Here is a 10,616-nt window from a genome sequence, read left to right on the forward strand (position 1 = left end):
TGTGCCCACAATACCTGCCCCAGATAAGTTCAAGTAAAACACAGGAATGAGAATTGATGCTTTCCTGAAAGTAATATGGGGGGAAGAGTAAAGGATATCCATAAGATGTCAGACAGCAACACCTCTTTACCATCCTTTAAGTTCTAAAACAAGCGTGAACCCTTTCTCCCTTCCAGCTGTCATTTCTGTCTCTATCCTTCTATCTCTCATCCCTTCTTCTCTCATTGTCTCTTCCCTATTCTTTTGTGAAAATTGCCCTGTTACCAACCTCCTTGTCCTTCTTCATTCATTTCCCAGATTTTGCCCCATATCCAATTTTAGGCAGTTTCTGTTCATATCAATTAAAAGGACTCCATCCCACTAGTTCTCTTCCTCTCTCTCTCCTTCAACTTCTAAACTCTTAACATAGAAAACCTCCCTGAGGGTCTATCCCTCCCAAAGCAGGAAGGAATTATGAACAGTAAACCATCTTCTGAGGCAAATACTTTATTTTCTTTTGTGCTTTGCTATAATTTAGAAGACAATATTATGAAATACTGGATACAGTGTTTGATTTAAAAAGGGCCAATGCATGTGGCATTTGATATTATGCTATTTTTGTTTATCCTTATGGTGGAAGAGAGGAAAGTTTTCCATTGTTTGCCCATTCAAGAGGAACCCTGTGCATCATTAACAAGACATACCCACATGATGCTGCCCTCCAGTCCCCAGGTAGATAGGATGGACTTCATCACACGGGGTCAAGAACAAGAGATCAGAACCACTAGATCCCATGCAAGGAGGGCAAACTAATTGGAGAAAAACAAATACCAAGCATGCATCCATCTCCTGTGGATGTGTCTGTTTTCATATACTTGAAACCCTAGAACAGTTCTAGGGACACAGCAGTTTTGTCACATTTCCTCACCATTGTATCACCTCCAGTTGTCAGAAGATTAGGGGATTGAATTTTCTCTGGATGATTTCTTTTTCTTTTTAAGATTTTATTTATTTAGTCATGAGAGACACACAGAGAGAGAGGCAGAGACACAGGCAGAAGAAGAAACAGGCTCCCTGCAAGGATTCAAAATAATATTAATAATTATTATAACTACTATTTTAAAATCCCAGTGGAAGGAGCTCAGGGTCTGTGTTCACCCACACCCAGGTTGAATCTTGCTTCAGAGCTTGTCAGTGCCTCCAGCCACTTTTCTAAGGAAGAATGGAAAATTCAGAAAAAACAAACCTAGTCTTTCCTTAAAAATTTTTTATTGCGATCTCTAATCAAAAATTTGAATTGGAACGATCTGGTGCTGGTTGACATCTCATCTTTGAAAGGATAATGCAAATCTCACATCACTATGTCCAGTAGGCTTGCATCAACTCTGAGCTGTGTGCAAGCCTTAGTAAGTATTACGTGGTGGTTTTCTTCCTTTTTGTACAAAACTCTACCATGTTATCTGCATGAGTTAAATAAATAGGAGAAATGGTTTTAAAGCACTGCTCAAAAAAGCCACAAATAATATTGTTTTGGTTCCTGATTCTTCCTATAAGTCTCTATATCTACTGATATTATAATGTAATATTATATGCAATGTATTATATTTCATAATATTAGTATTATATTACATATTATAATCACATTAATATTTAATTATACTCATTATGAAAATATATACTGTGTCACTATTGTATGTTATATTAATAATTATATATTATCATTGCATTTATAATAATTAAATTATATTATATATAACAACTATGTTTTATAAAAATTCAATGTAATAAATTATTATCAAATATAATATGTAATAATATACATGTATGTAATAATATACACATAATATATTCATATATATCAATTTATTATTTATTTATCACTATTATAATACAATTGTACTAGAGAATGATATTAATTATATTTATATATTGGTATATAACTTATATCAATATATATAAAATATATGCGGTATATTATATATTATATGCCTTATTAACATATCTACCATATTAATATGGTATATTATATATTACATATACTATATATATAGTATCATAGTATATAATACATGCTATATATAACTTAATATATATTACATTTTATATAGTGGAACAATACAATTCTAGCATACTATATATAATATGTAATATATTATAATAGCATTAGAACAAGTATAGTAGCATAGTAGGCTACAAAGGTAAGCAAGACACAGTCCTTGCCTCTGAGGAGCTTACAACTTAATGGGGAGATTTACGGGGGACTGGAGTACCAATGTGTACTGTACAGTAATCATGCTATTCAAAAATGATTCATATAAACCGCAATGAAGTACAGATAGCAAGATCTCCGCACCATGTGAAGGCTGCAAAATGCTCTAAGAGTGTCAAGAGCTGTAATTTTACATTTTTTTCCTCCTGGCAAACTTAGCAACTTGCTACATATTTCATAGAAGTGAAGGACTCAGCATATATGAGTCATAAGTACATGTGAAGGATGGGCTCCCCAGGCCCTGGGCTGGGTACCCTGCAGCTATACACCCGAGGACCTTGCTGCCAACAAGCATCCTGCAGCCAGGCTGTTGGGACTCCTTCACCTCTGCTAACGGATTACCAAAGATACTCAACCCTTCTCTTGAGCAATCTCAATGCCCTACGTCTTCTCCATAAAAAAGAATGGCCTAAGAATCTGGCTTAAAATGAATTTCATCATGAAACCACATAACATATAATGACAGGATGCCATTTCAGGAGTCAGTTTTCTAGGGCTGCTGTAACAAACCACATAAACCAGTGACTTAAAACCACACACGTCTTTCCTCTTCCATGTTGAAGGCCAGAAGCCAAAGTCAGGGTCACCAGGTGTGAGTGTACATGTGAGCGGGGCTGCGTCATTTTGGGGATTCAGGGAAGAATCTGTCTCCTGGTTTCCCAGCTGTAAGTCAGCAGACATTCCTTGGCCCAGGGTTCCTGCTTCAGCTACTCCAATCCCTCCTTCCAGTGTCACAACCCCTATTCTCTCTGTGGGTGACCTCTCTTGCCCCCTTTTATAAGGACACTTGCAATCATAGCAGGCCCATCTGGGTGATCCAGGGTAACCTCCCGTCTCAGATCCTGAACTGCATCTCATCTGCATGCAGTCCCTTTGGCCAGGGAAGGGAACATAGTCACAGGTTCTGGATAAGGGCATCTCAGGTAGGACGGATTGGCATGAGTCATTAACACCAATAATTGTAAAATAATGAAATGGAACCCCAGGGTCTCATTGTAGTGTTGATGTGACAAAGTGTCTCTGTAACTCCTCTGGAGTCAGTGTTTCTCCCTGGCTGTGTGAAACGGCTGTGTGCACAGGCTGTACCTGCCCTCTTCCCCGAAAGTTGTCTATTCCTTCTAATGACAACCCTCTCCTCTCAGTAACAACCATATTTCTCTCTGCAGGCGCTTGAGAGAGGTGCATTCCTGATCACCAACTGCACACAAATGCAGATTGTAATAGATTCCTGCTTCAGCACTTCAGGGCTGTGTGGCTGCGGACAAATAATCTTTCAGGTTTGCATTTTCTGCATTTCAAAAATGTGGATAGTAATAGATGTGGGTCATATCTAAATGTGCAAAAATAATAGTTTATTTTGAATCTTAGAAGAGTAAACAAATACACAGGATATCTTTCCCACAGCATTTGGTAAACAGCAAGCACTCATATGTGATAGCCATTATTACATTTATTATGATAAAATATTTTCTGCCTGCGGCCCAAATATCTGGCCACACCTTAGAGTATGACCCTACACCAATGGAAGGCCCTCTTCTTGGATGTTCAGACATGTGGTTTTGCTGACCTCCAGCATGGGACTCAGACAGATCTAAAGTTGCATGTGACTCCTTCATTCATGTGTAACATCCACCAACATTTCTCATCTATTAAAGAGGGTACGCATACCCTGACTACTTTTTATGCTATCTTGAGATAGCACTGTGCCCTCCAACACATCCCCCATATAGATTCAAGTAAAACACAGGAATGAGAAATTAATGTTTTACCGAAAGTAATGGGAGGAAAGAGGAAAAAGGGAAAGCATTTCTCGAAGATGTCAGATAGCAACACATTTTTAACATTCTCTGTTTTTGTATCCTAACATTGAACCCTCTCCTGCCCTATACTTGCCCCCTCCAATCCTTTTCTCTCTCTTTCTCTTCGCTTCATATTCTGACATCCTTCACTCAACTCAGATCAACAGAAACATTCTCTCAAGGTCTATCACATCCAAAGACAGAAGGAACTAGACAGAGTCAACTACCTTCTTGGAGACAAATAATTTATTTACTTGTACATTTTCATATTAAAGGGTAATTATAAAACACTGGAAATGCCTGAAAGAAAAGCCCCAATGAGGGGGCATTTATTATGCTTATTTCTGTTTATCTTACGGTGCAGGAAGTAAGGTCAATGATTTGGATCAGTGGCCGTACACATTCCTGTGATGCTCCTTTCTGGCCCATAAGTAGATAACACAGTCTTAGACACAGGTATGGGATGGAGCTCATCACAACGGATCTTAAATAAGAGACTGTGATCACTAAATCTTATGCAAGAGAGGAGAAAACAAATTAGATAAAACAAATACCTAGCATATCTCCAACACCTGGATGCATCCAACAATACCTTATTTTCTTATGTCCATAGGAGTAGACTTAATTCCCACAAGTCATTCTATCATATTCCTCACCACCAAACTGGCCATCAGGAGCGTAAGGGACTGAATTTTCTCTGGAAGCTTTTCTTTATGGCATTCTTGAGCTCCTTATTCCTGAGGCTGAAAATGATTGGGCTGAGAAACGGGGTAAAGACTGTATAGGTGGTGGCCATCAGGGTGTTACTGTCCATAGAATGGGGGCCCTTCGGCTTGAGGTAGATAATGGAGGCAAAACTGTAGTGCACAATAACAATAGTGAGGTGGGACACACAGGTGGAGAAGGTCTTGTGCCTTCCCTCAACAGAGGGGATCCTCAATATGGCCGCCACGATGAAGATATAGGAGAGGATGATGAGGAATAAACAGCCCATCAGAGCTGAGACACACACAAGGATCACACCCAAGGTGACTGAGGAATTCTCATTCCCACAAGCCAACTTTAAGAGGGAAAACACATGGCAGAGAAAATGATGAATCACATTAGACCCACAGAAGGTGAGGTGAAAAACTATCAGGGTCACCATCATCCCCATGACTGAGCCACCAGCCCAGGTCCAGGACACCAAACGGGCACAGGTGCGGATGCTCATGAGCACGTTGTAGCGTAGGGGGTGGCAGATGGCCACGTAGCGGTCATAACCCATGATCATAAGCAAGAAGGAATGGGTGAAGCCAAACGTGAAGGAGAAGAACATCTGGGTGGCACAGGCCACAAAGGTGATGGAACGGTGGCTGGAGAGCATGTCAACCAGCATGCGGGGGGTGACAGCAACAGTGAACAGAATCTCAGAGGTGGACAGGGCACACAGGAAGAGGTACATGGGCGTGTGCAGGCTGCGCTCACTCCAGACAGTAGCCATGATGAGCAGGTTCCCCAGCAGCGTGAACAGGTACATCAGCAAGTAGAACAGAAAGAAGACAGGCAGGAGATGCTGTGGGAAGGTGGAGAAGCCCACGAGGATGAATTCAGACACCATGCTATAGTTCTGGCCAGCCACGGATGCTGCATCTGCTGAGATCACAGAGGGAATGAGGGGACCGGCAGAAAGATCATGAATCTATATAACAATATTGTGTTTGAACAATAGGAAATATGTGAAATGGGTAAACTTTAGATGTATTGAGTTAGGACAGGGAGAATGACCAGGGTACTCACTGTTTCTGCTGTTCTTTAGCATGGAACTGAAAGCTGTGAGCGGTGCTATAAGGAAAGAAAGAGAAAGTAGGTGTGTAACCATTGGAAGGGAAGAGACCTGCTCATCCATCTAGAAAAGGAAAAGAATAAAGACATAGCATATCACAGCGAGAGAGAGCACAGAGCTGCAAATATTAGATCCACGTCCAAAAGCCAGTTATTTCTCATAGAATTACAACAGTAGTAATCATTCAGAATATGAATTTTAAGTAAAAAGGAAGTTACCTTTCTTAATAGTGACACAAAGTATAAAGAAACAATTCTTAAGCACTTGGCCCGGCGATTTCTTTGTACTCAAGAAAATTTGAGTCTCTAATGGGCTTTTGTATGGGTACATTATTCACTCCCCATGTTTACCATCTTAGCAATTAACCCTGAGATTCTGTGAAAATATTCAGTTTTGGATACAGTCAAGCTGACTGGGTGGGACACAAAACAGAGTTTATCTACTCCTTCATTCACCCTGTGGTAATTTGTGGTTTTAGTCAAAGCATTTGAGGAACATATCCTCACCTTCATTGGAAAACTGAGGAGTTGATGGTCCCCAGAAAGAGTCTCTGAGGCCCTAGAGTTGTCCACACAAGTCTTCCACACTTTGGAAGCCTCTGTTATAAAGCATCTAGGATTCAATCACATGAAATACCTACAAATTCAGAAATTTTAACCATTAATAAAAATATAAGTGGATTTGATTACATGGAGAAAAATGCATACTCTAGATGGCAACAGCAAATATGGTAATGATGACACTTCTTCTTCAAATTATATCATCAGTCAACTACATTCATAGTTTCAGAGAATCAATTGTACATTTCATAAAAGTTTCCTAAAATTCCTTTTTTCCTTCTTTATTTTTGTAAATTAAATTTTAATATGCCACATATAATATAGCACTGACTGCTCATCACATCACGTGCCTTTCTTAATGCTTGTCCTTCAGAAAAATAAGGTCAGTGCAATACTATACTGCTCTTCTAAAAATGGAATCAATAGGAAAGAAATGATATGGTAGGTATGCAGACCTATTATACACATTATACACATCATAGTCATCTCTCATTGTGACCCTGGAACAGAAAAAGACACTGATCAAATTGATTGGATACTCAGAAAATATCCCTGCATGATTCACAGCTTAACATGTGATAAAGGTGGTGGGAGCACAGATCAAAGGGAAAAGGTGGACTGTCTAGGAGTTTGTGGTGGGAAAACTGGTCCTTTCATGAAGCAAAGTCAATCTGAACTTCTGCGTAAGACCACACACAAACAGGGATTCCAGGATTCAAGAATGAATTTGAAATAGGACTGAGAAGTTAATAGGAGAAGGTGTAGGAGAATCATTTTGATGACCTAGGAGTGGAGACGACATCTTAAACTTAAGAAGCACAAACACTGGTTGATTGTGAAGGAACAAAAACACCAACACAAAGAGTTTTTGTTCAACAAAAGATATCCTGGATCCAGTTAACAGGAGATGGAAAGGTGGGGAAAGATCATTTTAATGGTCCACAATTGACCAGGGAATGTGATGTAGAAGAAGCCAGTTACCTCTACAAGTAGGAAGCTCAATACAGAAATGAGCAAAGGTGTGAGCAGAGAACTCACAGAGGGTGTAGCACAGGCAAAGAAAACACGCTAATAAGAAAAAAAAAAGAGAGAGGGAGGAAAGGAATGAGAGAAAGAAAGGGAAATGCAGTGGGAATTCAGTGTAGACCTATTCAATGCCCCAAATTAGAAAGTGCCCAGTGCTGATCAGGATCTGGGGAGAAAGCAATATTTGTGCACTGCCTGTGAGAGCCAGGTGGGGAAAATTAACAGTTCATCTGCTAAGTGCACCAGCACAGGGCTCCAGCATCTATCTCCATTGCTCACATCTGTCAGAAGGGACCTATCAGAGGATGGTTCCGTAACTGCCTGTAGTGGAGAAATGGACAAGGCTGCTTGGGCACCATAACTGGGAAGATGGCAGGTCACATGGGCTGGAGCAAACCCTGGAGCCCTGGCAGCAGTTCAATGCACCCACAGCAGCATAAATAAACCTGTAAAACGGTCTTGAGTGAATGAAGCAAAAGCACATGAACACTGTAGCATAATTCTACTTAGGCACATGAAAAATACAGCACCTGAAACTATTCTGGATGATATTAATGGTGCATACATGTCACTCTACAGCTGTCAAAATTCATAGAATGCGCAACAAAGAGAGTGAACCCTAATGTAACCTGTGAGCCAAGTTAATAATAACGAATCAATATTGGTTCACCAACTGGGACAAATGCACCCCAAGAATACCAGATTGGACAACTTTTAGCAGCCACCCAGGCCTCAACCCACTAGATGCCAGTAGAATTTCTTCCCTCTCCATAAGCTGTCACAACCAAAAGTTCCTCCAGGCATATAGAAACATTTCAGGAGGGAGAAGGTAGATTCAGCCCCAAACAAGAATGCTGATTTAGAAGCAGTAGGACACTAGGCTGGGTGAAGAAGACCCTAAATGGACAACCTGAAAAGACTCCCAACAATTGCCCGAGGCTGAGAGCCTGTCCTATGATTCTTCTCCCAGGACCTGTCCCCACCCTCTCTTGGCCTTGCTCTCCACAACTGTCAAATATTACAGCCTACCCTATTCTTACTGTTCCCCCTCAGCCTGGGCTGCCTCTTCCAGGAAGCAGCCAGCAGGGAAGAATAGAAAAGCTCTCCTGCCTGATGCTGTCAGCAGCACACAGGGGCAGGCGTGGGGCCAGACCTCAGGGCTCCTGGAACTGATGCTGTGTGCTTTAACCTGGCTGTAGCTTCCCAGCAGGCTGCTCCCCAGGGGCTCCCTGGGACACCAACCTGCAAGGGCTGCCCTCAGGGTCTGGAGAGGCCAGAAGGATCATCACAAGGCCTCCAGGGACCTGCTGCCTGTATACCTTCCTCCAACACTCCAACACAACCAAGGTTCCCTGCTGTCTCTCTCTGCCCAGAGGACTAGGGACTAGGGACTCCCAGTCTTGGTGAAGACAGGACTGGATTAGATGCTGGATTAGTCCCCCTTGGGTCAAGGCAGGGTCAGAGGGAAGACAGGAGCTGAGCACCCCAGAGTCAGAATCCAGGACTCTGCCCTGAGTCTAGGCATCTGGAAGGCTTCCCACAATAAGGGTAGTTTAGAGCTGGGTCTCAGAGAGTGGTGACTTTTGGTCAATGGAAGCGTTCAGTGTCTTCTGGCCAATTGGCCAGCCCCACCCCTCCCTGTGGTCAGTTTTTCCCTATCCCTGGTGGCCTGGTGGTCCAAGCCAGAGAGTCTACATTAGTCTGTTCATCCTTGGTTTATAATAACACATTTGGTCTTTGTCCAGTCCCTGAGACACAGCCCTTAAGCCCTTGTCTCTGGAGTGATACTAGTGGCTTTTTAAATATATATGTAATATTCATATATATTGTATTGGAGTTTGATTTGCCAACATATAGTATAACACCCAGTGTTCATCTCGTAAGTGCCCCCTTCAGTGTCTGTCATCCCGTTACCCCATCTCTCTGTCCACCTCCCCTTCCATCACCCCTTGTTCATTTCCCAGAATTAGGAGACTCTCATGTTTTGTCACCCTCTCTAATTTTTCCCACCCATTTTCTCTCCTTTCCCCTATAATCCCTTTCACTATGTTTTATATAGGGGCTTTTGATTTTTAGTGAATTGGGTGGTGGCTGGTAGCCCAGGATAACTTTAGGAAGGAGGCTGCTCTCCAGAGCTACCACGCAGTGATCAGAGACTTGGAACCACCAGGGAGGAGAAAGGGGTTACAGATTGATACTCTAGTAGTGATGATCAATTATTTAATCAATCATGACCATGTATTAACCTCCATAAAAACTTCCTAAACGAAAGATTTCAGAGATCATAGCAGTTGATGAACCCATGGAGGTACTAAGAGGGTGGCAAGTCCAGAGAGGGCATGGAGATTCCTCACTCCTTCCTCTATACCTTGCAGGATGCATCTCTTTTATGGCTGTTCCTGAGTTGTCTTTCATAATAAACCTGAGACAGTAAGTGTGGCATTTTCCTGATTTCTATAACTCATTGTAGTCAAGTATCCAAACTTAAAGGGGGAATTTGGAAATCCTCACATTTGTATCCATTTCAGACAGAAGTGCAGGTACCCTGGGCACCCAATACTTGTGACTGGCATCTCGAGGTAGTTAGTGTCAGCATTGAGCTGAATTATAGGACACCAAGGTGGTGTCTGGGTAGCTGGAGATTTGGTCATTGCTTTGGAAAGAACTCACCCATTTGCTGTTTTGAGAGTTAGCTTCTTCTCAACCCAAAACTGACTGAGACTTTTTTGGCTAGCTAAGAATATATACCACAAAACTGGCAAATAGTACATGAAGTGGGAAACTAACAATGCATAATTTTAGAATCAGGAACAAGCCAAGTCTTGTTGAACAAGACTCACTGTCTCTGCTGGTCATTAGCTGGGAACTGATAGTCTGGAATGGTACTTGAGGATGGTAAGAAAAGAAGGATGATCAGGATCAGAAGGGAAGAGATGTGATCATCTACCTAGAAAGAAGAAAGGGTGAAGGTGGAATATATTTGAGCAAACATAGAACTCAAGCTGCAGAAGATTAGATCAACATCCCAAACTCATAATATGTCCTGTAGAATTACACCCATAGTAATCATGCAAAACATACAATTTAAGGAAAAAGTAAGATAACATGACCATTAGTGATACCAACTATAACAAGACAGCTCTTACACATTTTGACCC

At 41.5% G+C, this 10,616-nt stretch overlaps 1 protein-coding gene across 1 annotated transcript; it reads right to left on the reverse strand.

Annotated features, from left to right (window-relative positions):
- Positions 1–4,717: 4,717 nt before the first annotated feature.
- On the reverse strand, positions 4,718–10,109 carry LOC140611409 (olfactory receptor 10H3-like). The gene is made up of 2 exons (XM_072788176.1): positions 10,019–10,109; positions 4,718–5,682 (listed from the first exon to the last, which is right to left on the reverse strand). The coding sequence occupies exons 1-2, from the start codon at positions 10,107–10,109 to the stop codon at positions 4,718–4,720; spliced, it is 1,056 nt and encodes a 351-aa protein (XP_072644277.1).
- Between the last annotated feature and the right edge of the window lie 507 nt (positions 10,110–10,616).

Source organism: Canis lupus, chromosome 19 (assembly GCF_048164855.1).
Source record: "Canis lupus baileyi chromosome 19, mCanLup2.hap1, whole genome shotgun sequence".
Lineage (NCBI taxonomy): Eukaryota > Metazoa > Chordata > Mammalia > Carnivora > Canidae > Canis > Canis lupus.